This window comes from Camelina sativa, chromosome 19, assembly GCF_030686135.1.
Source record: "Camelina sativa cultivar CO46 ecotype springtype chromosome 19, ASM3068613v1".
NCBI lineage: Eukaryota > Viridiplantae > Streptophyta > Magnoliopsida > Brassicales > Brassicaceae > Camelina > Camelina sativa.
Window position 1 is genome coordinate 1504516 of NC_141898.1, and position 24317 is coordinate 1528832.

The 24317-nt window shown below is 36.0% G+C and overlaps 5 protein-coding genes and 1 pseudogene across 14 annotated transcripts; 4 read left to right on the forward strand and 2 right to left on the reverse strand.

The window, feature by feature from the left end:
- Positions 1–2964: 2964 nt before the first annotated feature.
- On the reverse strand, positions 2965–8640 carry LOC104764028 (casein kinase 1-like protein HD16). Of its 6 annotated transcripts, XM_087502987.1 has the most exons (19): positions 8043–8469; positions 7699–7724; positions 7557–7613; positions 6902–7351; positions 6521–6646; positions 6359–6432; positions 6190–6259; positions 6053–6108; positions 5902–5973; positions 5668–5762; positions 5463–5529; positions 5246–5375; positions 4944–5162; positions 4727–4857; positions 4256–4430; positions 4077–4167; positions 3817–3974; positions 3533–3721; positions 2965–3416 (listed from the first exon to the last, which is right to left on the reverse strand). In XM_087502987.1, the coding sequence occupies exons 4-19, from the start codon at positions 7292–7294 to the stop codon at positions 3357–3359; spliced, it is 2106 nt and encodes a 701-aa protein (XP_087359113.1). In that variant the 5' UTR covers positions 7295–7351; positions 7557–7613; positions 7699–7724; positions 8043–8469; the 3' UTR covers positions 2965–3356. The 6 variants fall into 6 exon arrangements, with proteins under 6 accessions (XP_087359113.1, XP_087359116.1, XP_010485760.2 ...); XM_087502990.1 differs by lacking the exon at positions 6521–6646 and having other exon boundaries at positions 8043–8447; XM_010487458.3 differs by lacking the exons at positions 7557–7613; positions 7699–7724 and having other exon boundaries at positions 8043–8640.
- A 1391-nt stretch (positions 8641–10031) lies between these two features.
- Positions 10032–13387, forward strand: LOC104764030 (YTH domain-containing protein ECT1). 4 transcript variants are annotated; one of them, XM_087502993.1, is made up of 8 exons: positions 10318–10454; positions 10556–10949; positions 11307–11377; positions 11550–11759; positions 11910–12458; positions 12545–12757; positions 12860–12997; positions 13102–13387. In XM_087502993.1, exons 2-8 carry the CDS (start codon positions 10898–10900, stop codon positions 13144–13146), a joined length of 1278 nt encoding a protein of 425 aa, XP_087359119.1. In that variant the 5' UTR covers positions 10318–10454; positions 10556–10897; the 3' UTR covers positions 13147–13387. The 4 variants fall into 4 exon arrangements, with proteins under 4 accessions (XP_010485764.2, XP_087359119.1, XP_087359118.1 ...); XM_087502992.1 differs by having other exon boundaries at positions 10342–10454; positions 11538–11759; XM_010487462.3 differs by having other exon boundaries at positions 10032–10949; positions 11538–11759.
- Positions 13388–13567: 180 nt separating this feature from the next.
- LOC104764032 (T-complex protein 1 subunit theta) lies at positions 13568–17397 on the forward strand. Its single transcript, XM_010487466.3, has 13 exons — positions 13568–13958; positions 14118–14380; positions 14477–14623; positions 14735–14896; positions 15000–15077; positions 15327–15460; positions 15600–15672; positions 15755–15832; positions 15928–16050; positions 16159–16253; positions 16390–16599; positions 16766–16823; positions 17058–17397. The coding sequence occupies exons 1-13, from the start codon at positions 13808–13810 to the stop codon at positions 17133–17135; spliced, it is 1650 nt and encodes a 549-aa protein (XP_010485768.1). The 5' UTR covers positions 13568–13807; the 3' UTR covers positions 17136–17397.
- A 27-nt stretch (positions 17398–17424) lies between these two features.
- Positions 17425–20209, reverse strand: LOC104764031 (protein SINE2-like). Its single transcript, XM_010487465.3, has 3 exons — positions 20015–20209; positions 18243–19421; positions 17425–18161 (listed from the first exon to the last, which is right to left on the reverse strand). Exons 2-3 carry the CDS (start codon positions 19398–19400, stop codon positions 17631–17633), a joined length of 1689 nt encoding a protein of 562 aa, XP_010485767.2. The 5' UTR covers positions 19401–19421; positions 20015–20209; the 3' UTR covers positions 17425–17630.
- Positions 20210–21206: 997 nt separating this feature from the next.
- On the forward strand, positions 21207–22662 carry LOC104764033 (NADPH-dependent aldehyde reductase-like protein, chloroplastic; annotated as a pseudogene). The gene is made up of 2 exons (XR_015591533.1): positions 21207–21631; positions 22133–22662. The product of XR_015591533.1 is annotated as an NADPH-dependent aldehyde reductase-like protein, chloroplastic (transcript).
- A 359-nt stretch (positions 22663–23021) lies between these two features.
- Positions 23022–24316, forward strand: LOC104764034 (strigolactone esterase D14). Its single transcript, XM_010487467.3, has one exon. It carries the CDS (start codon positions 23261–23263, stop codon positions 24062–24064), a length of 804 nt encoding a protein of 267 aa, XP_010485769.1. The 5' UTR covers positions 23022–23260; the 3' UTR covers positions 24065–24316.
- The last annotated feature ends 1 nt before the right edge of the window (position 24317 follows it).

The following is a 24317-nucleotide window of genomic DNA, read 5'->3' on the forward strand; positions in this document are numbered from 1 at the left end:
ACAAGGAGAATAGTTTTATGATCTTGTTGATCACTCTAAAAATTTTATACTAAAAAAAAACTTTTAGTTTGATTTGAGTAGTTACATATATCATAGTTGGTTAAGTAGTAGATTGAGTTGTGGAAACAATTTTTTAAAATATAAAGCCAAATATAATTATTTATTTATTTATTTATAGTTTAAGTATTTTTCTTCTTTTTTTTTTTTTTTTTTTTTGACATGGAGAAGATCTTTGGATACATAAATTAATTATATATCTTTTTTAAATACTTGTGAGATTTTAAATTTAAGAATTGTTTGACGACATGAATTTTTAATAATATTTTTAAAAACTAATTCACAAAATTGGTTTTAGTCGTTGACAATCTGATTTTCTTTTTTTTTAATTAGAATTAAATAGTTTGTAAATTATTCATATTCATTAAGAAAAAATAGAATATATTAATAAAAAAATATAACATTTATTTAATTAATGTTAATTTTGTATCATTTTGTAAGTGATGTGAATAAAGTTAGTATATACACCAATTAAATAACTGATGTGAATTAATATCTTTGTATCAATTTTTTAATTTGATGTGATGCAAACAAATATAAATGTATCATTTTTAAAGCTATGTTAAATTTCTATCATATTTTAATTGATGTAAATAAAATTAAAAATTCATCAATTAATTAATTGATGAGAATTCATAGTTTTTTGTATCAATATTTTGGAATGATGCAAACTAATAGAAATTTGTATCATCTTATTTGAATCAATGTCAAATGTTTGAATAATAATATCAATTACAAGAATTGATGTTAAACCACATATTTTGTATCATTTATCAATATTTGATATGAATTAATATATTTGTATCAATTTTTTGATGTGATGCAAACAAATATAAATGTATCACTTTTAAAGCGATGTTAATTTTGTATCATATTTTAATTGATGTAAATAAAAATAACAATTCATCAATTAATTAATTGATGAGAATTCATAGTTTTTTATATCAATATTTTTGAAATGATGCAAACTAATAGAAATTTGTATCATCTTATTTGAATTGATGTCAAATGTTTGAATAATACTATCAATTATAAGAATTGATGTTAAACCACATATTTTGTATCATTTATCAATAATTGATGTGAATTAATATCCATTGATCGAAAGGTGGATTTAATGACTGAGAAACTTGATTTTGTCTTCGACTATGTGAATGAACAAGCAAAGAAACAAGAATTCATTGTGGAGGATGCTTTATTGTTGCATGCATATGCTCTTATTTTGCTCAGTGATAGTTTTGTGACATATGTGAAACCGTGAGCGCGACTGAATTTGATGCTATATATTGACCTGAGTGTCAAATCATTTGCCATATGGTGTCTGTTTCAGTTGTTGTTGTGTTTGGTTCCTATTTTCTTTCTCTTGGTGAGAACCGATGGATCTCCCTCCGCGGTAAACCTTCGCAAGGACGGATCTCAGACTCTGCATATTGTTAAGAAATTAGGGTTCGCTCTCGGAATTGATTCTCCTCCTCTCGTGTCTGATTAATTAATTAAATGTTATAGTTTTATTAATAAATTCTATTTTTTTAAAAAAAAAAATGAGTATGAATAATTTACAAACTATTTAATTCTAATTAAAAAAAAATCAGATTGTCAACGACTAAAACCAATTTTGTGAATTTGTTTTTTAAAATATTATTAAAAATTCATGCCGTAAAAAGCTATGCAATTTAAAATCTCACAAGTATTTAAAAACAATAAATAAATAATTTATATATCCAAAGATCTTATCCTTGTCAAAAAAAAATTCTTAATTATAAATAAAAATAATTATATTTGGCTTTATATTTAAGAAAATTGTTTCCACAACTAAATCTACTACTTAACCAACCACGATAAATAATTAATTTATATATCCAAAGAACTTCTCCATGTCAAAAAACAAGAAAAATACTTAACTATAAATAAATAAATAAATAATTATATTTGGCTTTATATTTAAAAAAAATGTTTCCACAACTCAATCTACTACTTAACCAACTACGATATATGTAACTACTCAAATCAAACTAAAAAAGTTTTCCTTTTAGTATAAAAATTTCAGGGTGATCAGAGATCATAAAACTATTCTCCTTGTAAGAAATTAGACGAGACATCAAGCGTTACGAGAGAGCTTATACGCAGAACCGGTCTCAAAACGTTTGAACTCATTGAGCCAGAGGACAAGAGAGTGTAGATTCAGGTCTATCACTTCTCTGATAGGGGAACGAGTGTTGCATGTGACGAGCTGCCATTGGAAGCAATCTGAGTTTGGCCTCCATGTCTCTAAACCTTCCAAGGTGGTTGTTGGTGTGGGGTGGTTCTCGATGTTCTGAGTCAGCAAGTTCTTGAACTCAAGAAGGGATTGTATTTGGGTCTTGTGGGAAAGAGAAAGATATGTGTGGAATGAAGAAGACGAAGAACAAGAGGACACAAGAGAGAAGACATGGATTCAGCATTATTCTCAGAGGTATTGTCTGTTGCCGCTCACAGGTTCTATGTGTCTTGTTTCATATTTATAACAAGTCCAAGAAGTGATTATTGCTACACGACTTCGATCCGAACAATGTTTTTTCTTCATAGTGATTGTGATGTGAGTCTTTGTGAGAAGTCACTAATTATAAAAATAGTTGACTTCTAAGATAGTGCTTTCTGTATGCATTTACACAAATAAAGAGTTGAATATTCCATCATGTTGACTAGCGTTGAATCCATAACATGTAATTGGTTTGGAGATTCAATGATTTATAAAGACTAAATGAAAACGATGTTTGATATATCTGACGTCTCTTAAATTTGAAATGTTATTTCTGCTCATTCGAATCTAACAAATAACATTTTGTGTAATGGCAAACCAATTTCTACATATTAATTAAAATCTAGATTATTTGATTTTAAAATCCAAACTTGGAAGCAGAAAAAGGCTTTAGACCAAAATATGAGAAAGGCTTCTTAGAGATGTATGTTCATTATAACAAACATGTTGCTTCCTCCTGATTCTGTAACACTCAAATCAGGTATAAAACAATAAGCCAGAAACTGCATAATCTTTTTCCAGCTCTTCATCAATTCTACTAATAAATGCTTTTCTTCTACTCATTTTTTTTTGTTTTTTTTTTTCCCTTTTATCTTGTACTTACTACATACATAGAGACAAATTTCATTTCATTACAGTCACACTGGTTGGCTCCTGGTTAAGGTTTACCTTTAGATTGTACTGAAACCGAAGCTACACGTTGTTAGGCTTCTGGAGAAGATCATCCCTGAAACCTAGAGCGAGAGTGAGAGAGGTTGATACAGTATACTCCATGTTTTTATCAGCAAACTGTCCGACCATAGCATATTGATGCAATGTACAGATTTTTTGCCCATTTCTCCTGAAATCAAAAATGCAGATCCAATGTCAGTTAAATAGAACAAATGGAGAAGAATCCCAATTTTCATTTCATGTGTGAAACGAAGCCAACATGCTTCATTTGTTTTCGAAGATTACCTTGACATGGGTACTAGGGAAGGCAGAAGTTCGGAGAGTCTCTTGCGTTTCATCAGTTATTTTACGTTTAGGTATACTCAATATAAGAGCTGCTTGGTCAGCTGTTGCAGCCATTGATGTTATCCTGTATCCATTTTCCCACCTTCGATGTATTCCTTCACTTGGGTACAAGAAGTCAAGCTCCACCACCTATTATATACATCACATAGACATCAATAATACATCATAGTGCCCAAAAAGGAATCAAAGAAGCATCGAAATGCCTCAGGTAAAGAGATGGGAACCTGTTCAGAGTAGCCTGAGTTCCTGGACATTACTACACCCCAACGACTCCCAGCAGTGGTCATCGAAGTTACATGGAAACCTTCTTTCCACTTTTTATTTATCCACTTGAATGGAAATGAGTCGCTGACTTTGTAAGATTGCTGGGTATAAGGCGTTCCTATCACATTACATGAAGTCGAATAGGTAAAACAGCTTTTCATGATCTAATGAATGAATAAGTAAGACGTCGGCAAAGTTATCATCAGACGTGAATACCAACCTTTTGCCATAACAACCAATGAGCTCCCATTATTTGCACCAGCTATTGAACTGATATAGTAGTTCTTTTCCCATTGTTCCATAATCCAGTCCTGCAAAGAATCCAAAAACAAATGGTGAGCTGCTATAGTCAATATAGGTATGACAAATAGATGGCTCCTAATGCTTCAGATGTTTCACCTTGTGCAGGAAGACTGAGGACAGTTCATATACTTGAGAACTGAACCCAGTACCAGCATCCATGATGATGGCCCAGAGATTAGCTGCTGATGCTACACAGCTTATGAAAAGGCCATCCTCGTTACCCTTCTCTACATGCTGGTGCAGTCTTGAGTCTGCAACGTTGTAATGATATCTACAAAAGCAACAAAGATTTGACCCGTTACGCAAAGAAATACAATGTACCAAAAAAAACAAATATTTCCACTAATATTATTTAAGTCTCAGTATCCTTCCCCATCCCACCTACTGTATCTTTCTGAAATAGGTAATAACTAAAGCCATAACATATGCAAAGCATTAGACAATATGTTTCGCTAAGACTGACAAGCAGACTGGTCAGCTAGAGAGAGGAATGATTAATGAAGGTTTTCAGAGCTTTATACTCCAGAAAGAAGTGGTGAGCAAAGCATTTAAATGTGTAAGAATTACCTCTGTTTCATAGGACGGCGTGCATTATAAACTGAAATCCACTGGGTAGCAGGACTGCCGATTCTAATTTTCTTCCTAGGCTGTTCATCCTCTTCCAAATTGATAAGCAATCTTCCTCGCTTTTGACCAACCTATTCATGCAAAAGTTAAATGTCAACACTCGCTGAAATAACTGTACATAATGAAAAAAGAAAACACAGGAACCAAAGAAAATCACCTTAAGAGCCCCATCAATTCTTATTGGTCTAGATATAGCACAAGGCTCAATTAGAGTATCAAAAATTGAGATAAGCTTGGCATAGTTGGGCTCCTCGTCAAACTTCATATTAGTAACTGCCTCGAGGAACAGCTTAAAAGGGGGTGGACAAAAACAGCACATCAATTCAGGAGACGTTGACATCTTTTTCTTGCAAACAAGAAAGCTCTTGTTGTCACCCTGCGTACAAATACCATAAATCATGGACTAGAACTGAGACTTAAAAATGCTGTAGGTTGTGAATAGAGAGATAAGAAACCCACCTGGTACCCTTGCCACGGCAACCTTCCCCGCATCAGAAATATTAATGTATAAGCCAATGACTCGAGATCATCTCTCCGACTTCCGGTGCGACCAAGATGTGCATGACAACTTGCATACCTTATTGTTCCCCTGCATATGAAGCATAATAAAGATGTAAATACATATGTATACAAAAGAAAAGTAAGAAAGATAGCATACACAACACAATTAAAATACCTGAATACATCTGGTCTTTGATCATATTCAACATGCTGGCCAGAGTGTGAATCTTTCCATCTTGATGCTAAAATAAAAGAGAATATATGTTAACATTTGTTAAAATAAAGACTATAAATATTTCAAAAGACTTTCTAGAGACAAAAGAGAGATATAAACAGCTGAAGTGTATTAGGTTCTTTGTAAGCATATTACAGAAACTCACCTAGACCAAGATCAATAAGGTATAGTTTCTTCTCGTCTGCTGTTCCAGGCTGACCAAGTAAAAAGTTTTCTGGCTTCACATCTCCATGCACAAACCTTATTTTACGTAGGGATTAAACGTGGCATGACAGTCAGCTCATTGATAGCAAATTTTTGGGTGTAATTATAAATTTGGTCGAAATAAATGGAATTATTAATTGCTATGAAGTTGGCAACTACAAAAATTAGCACTAACCCCTTCATATGCAGTTTCTCAAGAATAGATATCGCCTCCACTGCAATGCACGCTACCATGTTTGGAGACATCCTACACGTACGAAAAATAAATTTAGCATATCTGCATGAGCATGATTGGTCTGAATATAAAGCAAGATGAAAGTGCTTACGATTGAGCCAAGGAATTCCAAACATCCCAGAGGCTAGGGCCAAGCATGTCCATGACCTGAAATAATTATAATAGTTTCTTTTATAAACGACACCTCATTAATCTCGATGTGTAACCAGGCTCGTACGAAAAGCTTACCAGAATGTAAAAATCTCCTTGACGACCCTTATGATGTACAGCAGGAATTCCATAACAGCTATTGAGCGTACTTTAAAAGAGAAAAATCAAACAGAACAGATTAGTAGTGAAACATAACGAGATATATAGAATATGGGAGGAAATTTAGAAAGAAGCAGGTAAGTCTTACTTGTACACTTGCCACTCGTAAGGTGGGCCAAAATTACAGCCTTTACTATTTCGATGTTCAAGTTTAAGAGCTACCTGAAAAGGAAAAGAATTAACGTTTTTTATTTGTTCACTCTTTTGTTATTAAACCCCATGACTTTCTACAAGCTTTTGTCTAAAATACCTCAATTGCATCTGCTCCAATCCTATCACTGCCACCACTCACCCTTCTGCCAACATAAACTTGACCAAATCCACCCTTACCGAGTTTCCTCTCGGTCTTAGAAACAGGAGAATTCCTAACTTGCACCTGCACAATTAAATAATAGTGAATATCTCTCTCAAAGGTAAATAAAAAGTTGAGACAATGCTTAAACACATTAGCATGGCTCGCGAACCACATATCAGCAAAAGATCTAAGAGTTCCAAGATGATGATTGGTGATGAAACAAGCATATGTTGAACTCCAAAACGGAGGACCTTCTTTGACCTAACCCTAGAGTTTTGCAAGGATGTAACCTAGCAGAAATCCAGTGACTAATGTCATAATGTTAACAGGAATTACCCTTTCAGGGACTGGACCCATGCTGGAATCTTCTTCCAGTCCTACTATTTTCTCTGCGCTACCGCCTTCTGCAGCAAGATCCTTATCAGCTACCCCTTCGACTCGATTTAAGGCAGGTTCAGTGGCCCCTAAAGCACCTGCAGCAGGACGAACCTCACAAGGTTCTGGGTCTAAGTCTGTCAACCTGATACCCCTGCCTCTACCGGCAGCAGTTGGTCTTGGAGGTGCCGCCCCTTTAGCTAAAGCAGCATTCCCCCTTCCTCTACCACCACCTCTTCTCCTTGTCGCAGTGGGAGGAGGAGATACGATAATTTCTGGTTGTTCAACTAGCTGAGGGTTAGGCTGCTCGTCAAGGCGTCTCGATCTCCTTGCTCCACTTCTTAACTCTGGCATTCTTACTCCATGCAAAATGTAAAATAATTTTTTCTTTCAGTCACCTCTTTACATTACCTGTGTCATTAAAAAAATTGGGAGTAGAGTGTAAGGTTTTAGCAATAACAGTTTATTTGAAGCAATTGATTCTCCAACGAGATATAATAAACCAACAAATAAGAGAGAGCAAACATGGGATGAAAACAAACTCTTCTTGAGGAAAGTGCTTAAAAGGAATCAATAGAGAAAGCAATGTAATAGAATAGAAGAAACCATGGCTCACATTACTAGCATTCCAAAAATACTCTTAATGGCGTTGCATTTTTCAATCAAACCAAATCTTCACCAAAACAAAAGCCAAAATTAGAACTTATCAATGATTATGTGGCTCAACAGTTTCATATTCATCAAAGCTTCCTTCCTACCATGAACGCCATGGAAAATAACAACCCTAGTAGAACAAAAACAAAAATTACTTACTACCCCATAGATCAATCAACACAAGCTTCTCCTAGACATACACAAATCGAAAGCAAAAGTAACATATAGATTCATTCATTCACACAAACAAAAAAAAGAAACTTCTATAAAGTGAAAACATTTGTCAGTTTAACGAAACCATGTTCAATCATCTTCCAAAAATCACGATCTTTTTTCGCATAGTTCATAACAAAATGTACCAAGAAAAAAGTCACAGCTCAACAACAACAACAACCATAACAAAGGAAATCGAATCGAATCGAATCGAGATTTTAAAAGACTGTTTTACCCGAAGATCGATTTTTTTATTGATAGAACTTGTTAAGAAAACAACGATGATCGGAGGATGAAGAGAGTGGAACAAGATCGATCCAGAACAAAAACTTTCAGATCTCTCTCTCTCTCTCTCTCTCTCTCTTCAAGTTTCCGATTAGCTCCTTGTGTGACGATTTGAATGTGAAGAAAAAAAGTTTTGAGCTGTGTAGAGTACAGACAGATGAAGAAGAGAGAGAGGTAGTTGCGGCTAGATTTAGGGTTAATAATGAAGAAGAAGAAGAAGATGAAGATGAGACGATGAAGAAGAGGTGCAAATTTTTGTAAAAAAAAAAAGAGATTTTTGAGTTGAGAAAAAGAGAGACCAAAATTAAAAAAAAAAAAAAAGTTTTTATTTTTCTTGGGGGAAGGATTGATTCACTTTTTTTTTTTCTTCTTCCAATAATTTGTTTTCTATGTAATAATAATACTAAATATATTTTGTGAATTTTTACCTAATTTATTATTTCTCGTTTTTTAAAACATATATTTGCAACGTTAACTTTTTTTATTTTATTTTCTGAGACTCTCAGTCTCAGACCTAAGATTAGCTGATTGATGCCTAAATGGGCTATTGGTGTTGTGGTTTCATTGGCTATCACTGTATTGCCGCTTTGGGTTCCTCGCGTGCTTTTTTTATTTTTATTTATTTTAAATATTTTCTGCCTCTTATTTTTCATATAATAGTATTAAATTACTATATTCGTAGATGTTAATACAAAGTACAGTTTATTAGTAGTACTTAATAAATTAATGAAAAAGTACGTCATACGTGTAAGCACATTTTCTTCATAAAAATGTCATTCGTATTGTTCTAATATATAAAATGAAAAACTTACTTTAATTTTTTTTCTTTCGAAAACATCCAAAAGGAACTTAACATGTCTAAAATAAAACTCGTATGTCACATGATCCATTAATCCATGGAGATCAGTGGAACAACACATCACGCTGTATTTATAACATTGTGTGTGATTTGTATTTAGAAGTCAATGACATATTATTTGTATTTTTAGATTGGTTGACATATTTTGTCAAGTGATTCTGATATGTAGATTTTAAAACGCATTATTTCGTTAGAATTAAAGTGTGTTTGTTTGCTAGCAATCAATTTTAAGCTTGTTTGCCTATAAAAAAATACTATTAAACTTTAAAATTAGTCGGATTATATATGGCGTATATTTGATACCACAAACGATGTTTCCAAGTTGTCACGTGCTTACTTCTTCTTATTTGCATAAGAAAAGAAAAAAACTACCTCTAGTGGGACAATCCAGTGAATCCACTACTAAATAAGTAATAACGACAACTGAGTATTCTCAAATGGGAAAAAAAAAATTGTTGCAAAAAAAATAATAATCATAATTGATTATCTTGGTAATTTTAAAATTTACAAAAAAACAAGAAAAAGAAAAGTTGTAGCATGTAACACCAATTTAATGATGCAATAGTACAATAGTGGAATTAAGTTGTTGGGAATGTCTCAAAACTTTTTCCGGACTCGAGGATGATGTTTTGTCCTTCCTTACCGCCTCATATATACAACTCTCTAATGAATGAACCTAACGAGAGACAAAGGATAAACATACTGATCAATCTTGTGGAACACCATGTGATGTTTGCCAAATATAATTTAATGCTATTTAAAAAAAATTAGATACTCCCATCACGAGAAAAGGTAAAAAAGAACTTGTTAAACCAAACTCTAAAAAAGTTTTTTTTTGAGTTTATCTAGCTCTATGAATGTTTTTTCCAATCAGAACAAATTGTTTTGAATTTGACTACTGTTTTTTGTTTTATATAACCATATGCTGTTGTATGTGCGACCACAACACTAGTAAGTAAAGTAACCCCACAAATCGGTCTTAAGATTTTCCTTTCTTTGCATCATCATCATACACTACTTGTTGTACTCACTTATCCAAAGAAAACCCATATAATTAAATGAAAAATATCATTACTCTCTAGGACGACGTTTTTCTTATAACAAAAAAAAAAAAAAAAACATTCGAATGTTTTAGGTGAGGAGCAAACGTATGTATGTGGGTCGATGCCAGAACATAAGGTTCATATCCAATTGGAATCATCTAAGATTCGGTTATTGAAGCATCCTCCTTTTCATTGTGTTAAACTGGTTTTACGGGACACGATCCACCAGTAGATATAGTGTATTCGATTAGTTTTTTTTTTTTATGTAGTGCGCGCACACACATAGTTGGCTCTTTTGGCCAAACCAAAACGGCCTACAATTTGTAGAAGTTGTCTTAAGTTGAGCTGAACTCTCATGACTATTATTTTTTCTTTCTTCATATGGTGTCAATATGAAATCATATTTGTATATGTTTACAATTACAAACATTACCAAGATTTTTTTAATTTTCATCATAAGGTAGGTAGCTACGCTTTATTGCTTTGCTCTTTTGAAATTTTAATTTTGTTTTTAAAATTAAAAGTGTCTAATAACAAAAACAATCAACGTCAAAATTTCAGAATCTTCTCGTGTGACGATGAAATGGTCATTAAGAAGAAGAGCCTTATCTTTTTGGGTAAAAGGAGCAAAAAACAAAAGGAAAAATTTTGATTTTTGTCGCTTAGAATTCTTCGCTAATTTTACCCATTTGGGGGCATTTTGTGTTCTGTGTTAAAGATCACACCGCCTTACGTTAAAGGGGGAAGAAGAACAAAAAAAAAAAGAACCGAACTTTCTATAAACCCCAACAAGGCTCTCTCTCTCTTTCTCTCTGGGTTTTTCGAGGTTGCGTTTTGCTTTTCATTTGCCTAACTTTGTTTTCTAGGGTTTTCCTCCTTTTTTTCAAGCTTTTTTTCCTCGACATGGCTGGAGCCGCTTCTTCTGATCATCTCGTTACTAGCTTCCCTCTTCTGGGTATGTTCCTTTTATCCCAAAGATGACTTTTTTTTGTTTATTAGCATCGGAAAGTTATCATTTTTTTGTTTGTCCTACAAACTTGCGATTGATTTGAATCCTTGGGTTTAGGGTTTAGGGACCATTGTTGTTTTTAGTATATCTGTCGTAGGCTGTCTATTTCGGATAAGATTGGTGTCCAGAGTCTGTCTCTATGGGAAAGATTGATGAAATTATGTGTTTTTTGCAAGTTAGTTATTTTTCTACTTATGGGTTTGAATTTCACTAGTAATTTGCTTTGTTTAGACTATGCAATTGGAGTTTTGAGGCTTTGTTTTGTACAAATACTAAATTGGCTATTGTATATGATCGGTGCAGACACAGCAGATTTGTTTCAGGACTTGTCTTTAGGTTCAGATGCAAGTGAAGTCTCTAGGAACCGTAATAAGGTACTTTAACTGCTACTTCCTTTTTGGAACTTGAATTGTGTTGTGCCAAAGGATTTTTCACTGCAAATTGCTCTGTGGAGAGGTCTTGCTGCTCATTTTATATAAAATTTGATATCTTGTGTGAGTTTTTTTTTGCTAACTGGCTGTGTTTTATGACAAGGGTTCTTTTCAGCACCAGTTTGGTCATGTACCTTATGGTGCATCTTCTCATGGAAGTGAACGAAGGCCAAATATGAATGTTGGCAATTTGCTTAATGGTGGAGACTCGATTGGTTCACACCCGTGGGGTTACTTCCCAACAAACTATCCTTCTGGTGGCTACCCTGATCCGAGGTTTGGCTATGAAAACAACAGCTATCACAGCTCCTTTTCACATCTCATGGTATGCTTGTTATTTCACATGACATGACCTTACTGCCTCTTATCTGTCTTCATATAGTCAAGAGAATGTGTGTTTTGTTCACTTCGTCATCTCTGCTAGGACTTGGGATTATCTGTCTAATAATTGGCTACAACCTTTTTTTATTTACAGAATCCACACAGCTCACAAGAAGCACCAAATTTTGACCAATTTGGATATAATGATCATTTGTATTCCAACCCTGGATTGTATGGACTTTATGGGAATGTAATTGACTCTGGTCATGCATATGGAACTTTTGGTTATGATTCCTGGAAACTTGGGCGAGGTTGGTATCCTGTTGATGGTTATAGAAAGACCAGAAGCTTCAATCATGGGCGTGGTTATAGTGATGAGAAAGCAGATAGGCTTAATGAGCTTTGTCGTGGACCAAGGAGTAGTGATTTCAAAACTCCACAAGTTCTTAACTCTTCAATGCTAGAGGCTATGAAGCAAGACGTTTCAGCGGTAGATCTCCAGCGCTACAACGGGGAGAATTTCCCTGAAACTTTCGTGAAAGCGAAATTTTTTGTGATTAAGTCATACAGTGAAGATGATGTGCATAACAGTATAAAGTATGGTGCGTGGTCGAGCACACCAACTGGGAACAAGAAGTTGAATGCTGCATATTATGAAGCCAAAGAGAATTCTCAAGAATGTCCTGTGTATCTTCTGTTCTCGGTTAGTATGAGGTTACTTCACAACTCGTGCAAAATCTTTTTTAGATTTACATTAAGTAACTCACTGTAATCGGTTTTTACCTGCAGGTGAATGCAAGTGGACAATTTGTTGCTCTTGCGGAGATGGTAGGCCCAGTTGATTTCAACAAGACAATGGAGTATTGGCAACAAGATAAATGGATTGGTTGTTTCCCTGTGAAGTGGCATATCATCAAAGACATACCAAACAGTCTCTTGAGACACATAACGCTTGCGAATAACGAGAACAAGCCTGTCACTAATAGCAGAGACACTCAAGAGGTTCGTTAAACTTCCCCTAAACCCTTTCTTGGACATGCTTGAAGCTAATTTGAATCCTTAAGTCAGGCTATTTTAACTGTAACGGTGTTGGTTTTGTTGCAGGTGAATCTAGAGCATGGGATCAAGATAATAAAGATTTTCAAGGAGTACATGAGCAAGACATGTATACTTGATGATTACAAGTTCTATGAGACAAGGCAAAAGATCATCAGAGATAAGAAGATCAAACAAAAGAAACAGGTACAGTTCTTTAAACCCTGCTGCATCTAGAACTACATCAACCACCTATCTAGATCCAGTTTCTAAGCCTTTTGATTCTGATTGTTTGTTTTCTGTATATATAGGCCCTTGAAGGAGCTTCCGGGGAACCAACAATTAACTTGTGTTGAAAGCTGGAATCGATTCAAGGAAAAGAGATGACTTAATTAAAAGAAACCTACAGTAGTTTTTTTGAATCATGTTTTTTCTTCAGGCTTTGGATTTCTTAAAAACCTAATATGCACACATCTTTAATCTGTGTGTTTCTCTGCTTATCTAAACGCAAAACTTAGATTTGTCTTTTGTTTCCTTTTTTAAGGGAACGCACATCTGATCATAAAACAAAAACAACTCTATGCTTTCTTTGCTCTCTTTGCTCTCTTTGCTCTCTTTATTTCCTTCAAAGTTACATCAATGCAATTTTTGTAATCGCAAAGATAATTTCTCTTTTCGTCCCTAAACTTTCTTATAATAAGAATTTCAATCCTAAAGATTTAAAGATCTCACTCTCTGGCCCATCACCTTAAATAGTAAAACGACAACGTTTACAGAGGAAACGAAGTGTTATAAAAACCTCACGAGGTTCTTTCTAGGGCAATCTCGGGCCACTTCAACTCACAGAAGAGCTTTTTTTTTTTCTCTCTCTCTCTCTCTCTAAACAACTTTAAAAAAAGAAAAGAAAAAAACAAACACAGAGCTTCTTCTTCTTCTTCTTCGCTTTTAGGGTTTTTTTGCTCTTCTCTGTTCTAGTGACCCAAAGTTCAAAGCGTATACAGATCGTTACCTGAGAAAATGGTAGGTATGTCGATGCAGCCATATGGTATCCAATCGATGCTTAAAGAAGGTTACAGACATCTCTCGGGTCTCGACGAAGCCGTCATTAAGAACATTGAAGCTTGCAAGGAGCTCTCCACCATTACCCGCACCTCTCTCGGCCCTAATGGTTCGTAAACTTCCCCTGATTTGTTGTCCCTTGATCTATTATTGGAAATGATGAATCTCGCTTTGTTAGTAGGATCTGTCCAAACTTGATCTGTTGTTTCTAGGGATTCAGATTTCGGATTAGAACTGAGTTGTTTTGTTTTCTGATGGTTTTGTTCAGGAATGAATAAAATGGTTATCAATCATTTGGATAAACTGTTTGTGACAAGTGATGCTGGTACTATTGTGAACGAACTGGAGATTCAGCACCCGGCTGCTAAACTTTTGGTTTTAGCTGCTAAGGCACAGCAAGAAGAGATTGGAGATGGTGCAAATCTGGTTATCTCTTTTGCTGGTGAGCTTCTTCAAAACGCTGAGGAGCTTATTAGGATGGGGCTTCATCCCAGTGAGATCATTAGTGGATATACTAAAGCTATCAATAAGGTTTGTTGGTTGGTTTGGTGAATATCTGAATTACTGTATTGTGTTTTGTAATGTGTTCCTTTGATGAGTGTTTGACTAATGCTATTGATTGTGCAGACTGTTGAAATTTTGGAACAACTTGTTGAGAGTGGTTCTCAGACCATGGATGTGCGTAACAAGGATGAAGTTATTTCCCGGATGAGAGCAGCTGTTGCAAGCAAGCAGTTTGGACAAGAAGAGATCATATGCTCTTTAGTTGCTGACGTAATTATTCCTTGCTATCTGTTTGTTTCCTGTTTCACCGTTCAGATTGTTATTTTTTTTCTTGGTTTTGGTAGATTTAGTTTTTACTTGACGGGTTCGCTTATTTTCTAGGCATGCATTCAAGTCTGCCCAAAGAATCCTACGAATTTCAATGTTGATAACGTCCGTGTTGCCAAGCTTTTGGGAGGAGGCTTGCACAATTCTTGCATAGTCCGTGGTATGGTCATGAAAAGTGATGCTGTTGGTAGCATTAAGCGGATGGAGAAGGCTAAGGTGAGATCCTTTTCTTGTGTTTATGCTTTTGACCAAGTTTTTGTTGGAATTGATCAATGTTTGGCCCTTAGATGTCCCTGAATCATTTTTATTCTCTCTTCAGGTTGCTGTATTTGCGGGTGGCGTTGATACTAATGCAACAGAGACCAAAGGAACTGTCCTCATTCATAGTGCTGAGCAGGTTAGTCTTTTCTTTAAGTTTGGAATCTTTATTCTTTTACCGTATGCTTCCAGTGTGATGAGGTAGAACAAGATGAGGTTCTTTATGAATGATGCATACGAGTTTCACCTGCACTTGAATTTGTTACTTTCTTGTTAAAATGTGAAAATTACATTTCTGGCGTCTATTATATATATGCTTCCTCAAGGATGGTTGTGTGTTTTCAAATCGTTGTTGTGACAAATTTCTCCTTTTATTTTGGATTTCTAGCTAGAGAACTATGCAAAAACAGAGGAAGCTAAAGTTGAGGAGTTGATTAAAGCTGTTGCTGAATCAGGAGCCAAAGTCATTGTTAGCGGGGGATCGATTGGAGAAATGGCATTGCATTTCTGTGAACGCTACAAGTATGTTAGATCATAACTTTTTATACTCCTTTTTACGATTGTTATTACCCGCATTCTGATTCCCCATTGTCCGGTTGTAGCTTCATATGATATTACATGTCTTTACTGGCCTTTCATATACGAACATTTTTCATGGCAGGATAATGGTATTGAAAATCAGCTCAAAGTTTGAACTGAGGCGCTTCTGCCGTACAGCTGGAGCTGTTGCGCATGTAAGTGTTTCTAATTGGCTACCTGAATGAGTATCCAAGGGTGGTTTTTTTCCTACCTTTTAATACTTTAATTATCAAACAGTTGAAGCTTAGCCGGCCAAGCCCTGATGATCTGGGATATGTTGATTCTATATCAGTTGAGGAAATTGGTGGCGTGACAGTAAGTACTCTGAGTCATTTCCTATCGTTTAAGTTAATATTTCTTTGTTTTTCATTGATCATAGACAATTCTCGGTCTTCTTGTGATGTCTTTAGGTCACGATTGCTAGAAACGAGGAAGGTGGTAACTCCATCTCTACCGTGGTTTTGCGTGGAAGCACAGATAGCATTTTGGACGACCTTGAGAGAGCTGTTGATGATGGAGTTAATACATACAAGGTATTATCTGCTGGGTTAAAGATTGTTTTCCCTGTCTAGTTTCCTTTGTACCAAATATATTGTATATATCTTGACTATGATTACTGATTAGTTATATTTTCTTCTCAGGCCATGTGCAGAGACAGCCGTATTGTTCCTGGGGCTGCAGCTACTGAGATAGAATTGGCTCAAAGATTGAAGGAATATGCCAATGCAGAAATAGGGTACTTTCTTTTACTTAAATTATTAGATGATATCATTTTTGGTAATTTTTCAAAAATTATCCATTTGAGGCTAGCTTTTTATGCAAAACTGTCTATGGTTTGGCAACTAAACTCTGGTTTCACTTCTGTATTTCAGGTTGGACAAATATGCTATCTCGAAATACGCTGAGAGTTTTGAGTTTGTACCCAAAACCCTTGCAGATAATGCTGGCCTCAATGCAATGGAAATCATAGCGGCTCTGTACACTGGACATGGATCTGGAAACGCAAAACTAGGCATTGACTTAGAGGAAGGTGCTTGTAAAGATGTTTCAGAGACGAAAGTATGGGATCTTTTTGCAACCAAGTAAGTTTCACACTGTCTTTCCGCCATCAGATCTTTCAATCAGACTTCTCCATAATTGTTTAGCGGTTGTTCTTGAACCTATAATAACTGGAGTAGAATTTTCTGATACTTACAAAGAAGACCATTCATTTTAATTGATGACTAAGACGTGCAAGTCTTTGTGCAGGTTATTTGCTCTTAAATATGCCTCAGATGCTGCATGCACTGTGCTTCGTGTAGACCAGGTATGCACTAACTGACTTGATTTAATCTTTCGGTGTACGAAGCAATTTTTCATTGATATCTTAAGGTGTTGAATTATAACATGAAGGAAAAAGATATTGTTTGTTGAATGCAATATCTTACAAACTCTTCTTGTTCGTGCAAACTCTTGATTCAATATTCAGTTCCTTCGATAGATATCCATTAAGTATTCTAAAACCTGCATGTTTATACTCTAATATGTGTAAAATGTGCAGATTATAATGGCGAAACCTGCTGGTGGACCAAGGAGAGATGCAGCTGCCGCCGCAGGTGCTGGTGCCGAGGAAGACTAAGCCGGAGAATATATACCTCGTAGTGAAACTCTCTTCTTTTGTAACCCTTTGTTCTTTCAGTTCTGAGGAAATTTTGGTATGTCTCAGCTTAAGATTTGTGATCTTTGTATACACCACCAACTTAAGTGTTTTGCCTTCTTTTTGTTTTTTTGTTTTTTTAATTTTTGTCTTGTTTGGTTAGTGAAATTGTTACTAGGATTCTCTCAGTTAAGACTTCGAACGGTTGTGGCTTAATTTTGAACTAATGTGAATTTGGTTTAGATTTGCTTCGACTTTTGGACAAGTGACGTATCCATAAGGTTTTTCATTGATAAAATAACAATAGAACCAAGCTAGAACTTTGAACCTAAGAAAATATTAGTTGGGTTAACAGGAAAAGTAAACAAACAAACTTGTATTTGAACATGATCCACACATTGACAAAAGGACAAGGGAACTAAGCTACAATTCGAACCTATGTAAGTTGTAAGCTTCTTTATGTTCATCCCATAGACATTACGTCGGAACAAGATGAGGCATCATATCATCCTGGAGATGCATCCACATGAAAGAAGCAAACCCTGCAACTGCAATAGAGAAGACACCCAGCCCCAGTTTTAACACACGCTTGCTCCGTCCCAGACGTGGGTCTATTTCAGTCTCCCCTGTCTTAAGTTTGGCCTCAGAATCCAGATCTGACTTCGGTTTCTCATAGATATCTTCTGTCGGTTTCTCATAGATATCTTCTGTTGTGTTGGTTGGACTAGTAGTGCCAGATGTATCATAGATTGATGATGATGATGAGCTTTCACTGTACTGTTGCAGCTGCTCTCTGTTGTCTAGTAACTCAGTGAATGGATCTTGTGTGAAACCATGCCTGTGATGTTTTGAACAGATGTCTCCTGACTGTCTCTTCTTGGTGCTTCGTCTGGAACTTCTTGAGCGGTTCGTCCTAGAGCACACAGATTCATTAAACTCAGAGCTTCTGTTCCGCTGATGGAACCAAACTGACTCAATATTCCCATCTTCAACACCAAAACATTGAATCTGAAATCAAAGAAGCAGAACAATTGAAAATCACTGAAAAAGGACACACAAGGGAAGGCAGTTTTAAAGTTGTTATTTTACCTGATTTCCATATCTTGGACTCTCGATTACAGAATCAGTTTCTTGGTTATTCTCTCTGTAGTCAACCAAAGGAGAGCCTGAAACAGCAGTTCTTCCACTGCCTACACCAGAAAACAGAACATCATCCTCGTCTCGATCGTTTACACAACTCCCATCATGTCTACTATAAACACTCCCATCATGTGCTCCAAGACTTGGTGTAGACTTGATTGATCCACTGAGCAAGTTTCGGGGCTTGCAGTTCTCTGCATCAAACATTGGATCTGCCTCAGCTATTAATATCTCTGCTTGTCTTATGGTTTCATAAGCTGCCATTTTGACATAATGCACCTCATCTTTTTGGTGTTTCTCCATCTCGTGACATATAAGCTCTAGCTCAGAAAAAACACTCTTGGGATTCAAATTCTTCATCAGAAAGTTGAGCATCTGTATAGCTAAGAGCCGTTTCTGCGAATCATCTTCAACAACACCTAAATCCAGAATCCTCAGACCCGACTTCACCAAAAGCCTTGCATACGCCTCCACAGTGAAAGGATTGTGTTTGGCAAGTGCCATAACAAGTGCCATATGAGAGTTAGCTTCACTTGAAGTGGCTTCAAGGGCAACAGCTAAGCTTTGACAAACATTATTAACCATTTCACTAGAAGCAGATCGCCAATTATCACAATCCACAAGTGACTTCAAGCAAAGAGCAGATCCCAAAGCAAGATGCTGCTGATGTTGAGAATCAATAAGAGAATCAGAGAGCGGCTTACAAATAGAGTGAACCACATTCGTTTTCTTATCTCCCGGTGTAGTAGGATCAATTCCAAATCTAGCCATAGCAGCTACAGCCTTAGAGCAAGCCTGTTGAACACGTAAAGACCCTTCACTGAAACTCAACGTCCTTATGATCGCCGGCATGATAGTATCTACATGAGGAGCAATTTTGACTCCATGAGAACGAGCAAGGTCTTCAAAGAGAGAAACCGTGTAGCCACCAGATTCAGAACCAATCTCTTTGACTTGAGAAAGTTGATCAACAAAGACATGAATCATCCTTACATCCAAATCTTTCACAATCGATCTCAGATTGCTCATTGCAGTCTTGTGTGAATCTGGATCTTTATCAAGATTAAACAACTCTTGTCTAAATGCAGAACCGATATTTCTACCCATTGTTCCCCACTCCTGGTTCCTCTGGAAACAAAAAAAAGCCACAATGAATTCAATAAGAACAGTAGATTAAATTCTCTTGAGTCTCTTTAAGTGACAGGAAGTATTATACAGAATCAGATATAATCGTGCATCCTAATAATATAACTTTACCAAAATGAGTATACTAAGTGATTCTCAACCATATCCAAATAAGGAAAACAAATCAATCAACACACATTCTCATATTATGATTATACCAAAACCAATACTCAAATTCAATTCCAAACTCAATCAAATCAATTTATTTTGGTGAAACCAAAACGCAAAACATCATTCTTTCTCCGGATGAATTATGAAATTCCAAAGAAGGTTGAATAGATTAGATTACGTAAACTTCCCCAAAAAAAAAAACTGATCTTTTTACATAAAAGAACGAACATCATCATCTGTGAACATAATTACATAAAAACCAACGAAGGAAAGTGATAAATACACGAACTTTGGTCTCTGGAATTACAAATCCAAAAACGAATTGAATATAATTGAATGAAAGAAGAGTAACCCTAATCGAAAAAAATACAGAGTATATAGAATTCAAAGAAAGTGAAGTCGCGAAAGTGACGAAAGAAGCGTACCAGTGGCCTCACAGCGAAGATTGACCCAACAAAATTCAAGAAAGACCCAACAAGAATCTAATAGATAGATCCCAATAGAGTAATCGCTCTTCTTCTCTTTCTTCTTCACGATACGATGCGAAGGAAACCAGAAAACAAAAAAAAAGGATTCAACTTTGAATTTTGAATGTTGTGAGTTTGGTGAGATGGGCGGGTTTGTTTAGGGTTTAGATCCCTTTCTTTTATTTTTTATTTTTTATTTTTATCGAAACGGTACCAATGTTTTCAATTTATCAAACTAGAGCCTCTACAAATCGTTTTGAGGAAGAAAACAAAAAAATTGAATTTATTGAAGTGAATGCTTGTTTACTCTCTCCTCAGTAACTTCTTAAATCTTATGATCCTTTTGGAATAGTAATAAGAGATTAAGATACTTTGGAGATTTTTTACCCAACAATAAAGATTAAGATAATGGGAATTAATAGAATTATGGGTTTATTAGATAGATCGGTAAAGTTGTGGGATTTTCTCGTCATTAAGTTAAAGAATTTGTTTTCCTCTCAATTTCTGTTACTATTTTAGGAAGATAATATTTTATAGAATCTCGTAATTGATTAAATTTCCATTTTTGTCCCAATTGACCAAAATTCTTTTTTTTTTTTTTTTATTATGGAAAATTCTAAATAGTAGTCAAATGGTATTAAATCTGTGTATTCTTACTATCATTCATATGAATCTTATTTCCCTTTGTTCATTCCCCCAATTTTTGGTCCTGATCCAATGCCTTGTTTTTTTTTTTTTCTTTCAATTAGGCATCTCAAGATTTGAATTGAATCAATCCTTCTAAATTGGCAAAACAGTGAAATTTGGTAGCAAAAATAATTGACTGAAAAAAAGAATTAAGATTTAAATTCGTAATTCAAGCTTAAATTAATATTATTGTTCTAACAAAACTATAATGTTTATTATAAACTTTTTAGTAAATTTATGTTGACCAAAAAAAATAAAGTGATTTAATTTTTAAAAAAGGACAGTTCCACAATATACTAATGGGGCGTATTGTATAAAGATGCAGATATAAAAGGGGGAAACTGTAAAGAAGCGGGTAGGGGTCAATTTGTTAAAATAAAAAGTCATGAGGCTGATTTGTCAAACGAATCTATATATAAAAACAGAGTCCAATCCGATTGGTTCATCAGTCCCATTACATCAGACTACTACTAACACTCATCAAATTCGAATCGTTTTCATGGCTACACAACCGCCGCTTCCACTCGCCGGAAGAGTCGCCATTGTCACCGGCTCATCCCGTGGAATTGGCCGAGCTATAGCTATCCACCTAGCTGAACTCGGCGCTAAAATTGTTATCAACTACACATCTAAAGCCGCAGACGCCGAGCGTGCCGCGGCTGAGATCAACGCTTTCCCAGTTAGGGAAGAAGTCACAGGAAAAGGACCAAGAGCCATTGTGGTTCAAGCCAATGTCTCTGAACCAAGCCAGGTGAAATCGATGTTCGATGCGGCTGAGACTGCCTTTGAATCGCCGGTTCACATTCTGGTTAACTCCGCTGGGATTCTCGATCCCAACCACCCTACGATTGCTAACACATCAGTTGAAGATTTCGATCGCATTTTCAGGTATACATGGAGACTGTTTCATTCATTTGGTTAGGTTCTTAATCATAGAAAAGCAAACAACTTTTTGTTAATTAGTTAGGTTAATTGTACAATGTGAGATGATAAAGTCTAAGTTCTAATCAGATGTGACAATGGGCTATGGTTTGTATGTGTAGTTTATGTCAGATGTGACAATGGCATATGGTTTTGAGTTAGAAAGCTGATTCCTTTAAGATCAAATGTTCCATGTTAGTGAGCTTTTGTATGTATAGTTTCACTGTTACATCTACACTTGGTGCATTCTTTAATCTCCAAAAATCCTCTGTTTCTTTCTTATGGACTGTAGTTTATAATCAGATGTGACAATGGGCTATGGTTTTGAGTTGAAAAGCTGATTCCTTTAGTATATTTTCAACTGAGATTTCTTTGTTTCAGTCATTGTTGAACCCTGGTGAGATTTTGTATGTGTAGTTTCATTGTTACATCCAATAATACTCTGTTTTGTTTCTTATGGACTGGTAGTGTCAATACAAGAGGAGCGTAGGAAGCAGCGAATAGGCTAAAGAAAGGAGGTGGTGGTCGGATCATACTCCTTACATCTTCGACGACCCGATCCTTAAGACTAGGATATGGTACCTATGCAGCATCAAAAGCAGCTGTGGAAACTATGGTCAAGATTCTTGCGAAAGAGCTAAAAGGGACAGGAATCACTGCGAACTGTGTAGCTCCAGGACCTATAGCCACTGAGATGTTCTATGATGGAAAGAGCCCGGAGTTGGTTGAGAAGATAGCAGCAGAGTCTCCTTTTGGGGATTGGTGAAGCCAAAGACGTGGTGCCTCTTGTTGGATTCTTGGCTGGTGATGGTGGTCAATGGGTCAATGGTCAGATCATTCCTGTTAATGGTGGATATGTGTAAAAAGATTATGGTCTTTTGACTCTTGGAGAGGAGCCTCTTCTTCCTCCGGATATCTTGAGAAATAATTGGGTGTTAAAACTTGTCAAAATTGAAACATTGGGGGTTCAATTGGAATAACACAGATTTAAAATAAAACGTCTTATTCATTTTTATTAATACACACAGCCGTAATATTAAACACTCATTTACTTCACCTACAGCATATATTATATACGTCCAAAAATATTTATCCAATTTCTCTTTTTTTTTTCGTCGTCGTCGACATCCATAAATCATAATATAGATATTTTCTTACAAAACCTTATTATATCCGCTAATATCCACAGTTAATGTCATTTTTACGAACTCGTGTCTTCGTACTGACACATTCATTGAAACCACTTTATGTTTTATAATATTCAATTTTAATCACCATACGAATACAAACTACAGAATAAAAGAAAAATGGTTTAAGAATATCTCAAGTGCAACCAAACACCACCTCTGAAGCATCTTACAATCTTTTTAATAAAATATCAAATTTGTGTGACGAATAATCAACGCATGCTCTTTGTATCCATAAACTCAAAAAGCCAATCGAAAGTATTGGATAATAAATAAATAATTGCAGTGGAAAAGAAAAGATGATAAAAAAAGAATTTTTCATTACACACACCTACCCAATTACACAAAGCTTTTATATAAACAGTATCCAACCCAACCCACTTCTTTACCATCCCAAACACACAAAAAAATGAGTCAACACAACATCTTAGAAGCTCTAAATGTTCGGGTCGTGGGTACGGGTGATCGGATCCTGTTTTTAGCCCATGGATTCGGCACAGACCAATCAGCATGGCACCTGATCCTTCCTTACTTCACCCAATCCTACAGAGTCGTCCTCTACGACTTAGTCTGTGCCGGCAGTGTCAACCCCGACTACTTCGACTTCAACCGCTACACGACTCTCGATCCTTACGTCGACGATCTCCTCAACATCGTCGATTCCCTCGGGATCCAAAACTGCGCTTACGTCGGCCACTCCGTCTCCGCTATGATCGGAATCATAGCTTCGATCCGTCGCCCTGAGCTTTTCTCGAAGCTGATTCTCATCGGATTCTCTCCTAGGTTCCTCAACGACGAGGACTACCACGGAGGGTTCGAAGAAGGAGAGATCGAGAAAGTTTTCTCGGCTATGGAAGCTAACTACGAAGCTTGGGTTCACGGTTTCGCTCCGCTCGCCGTTGGAGCTGATGTTCCCGCGGCGGTTAGAGAGTTTAGTAGGACTTTATTCAATATGCGTCCGGATATATCTCTGTTCGTGTCGAGGACGGTGTTCAACAGCGATCTGAGAGGAGTCCTCGGGTTGGTTAGGGTTCCGACTTGCGTGATTCAGACGGTGAAGGATGTGTCAGTTCCGGCTTCGGTGGCGGAGTATTTGAGAACTCATTTAGGTGGAGATACGACCGTTGAGCAGCTTAAAACTGAAGGACATTTGCCGCATCTTAGTGCTCCGGCTCAGCTAGCTCAGTTTCTCCGGCGAGCTCTTCCTCGGTGACCTTTCTTTTTTGAGAATGTGTGTGTGAGAAGAAAAAATAAAAAGTAGGAATATGGAAATTGTGGGGTCCACATTGAAAGATAGTGTGATCTCTCTCTTCTATTTGTGGAGGACAGTTTGGCATTGTCAAATCTTATCTTAGGATTATGATTTGTTCACTCCACACGTGACATGTGACTTTTCTCTCTTTTTTTTTTTTTTCCTTTTGATTACTTGATATTTGATAATAACAAAACAAAATTGGCACTGGAAT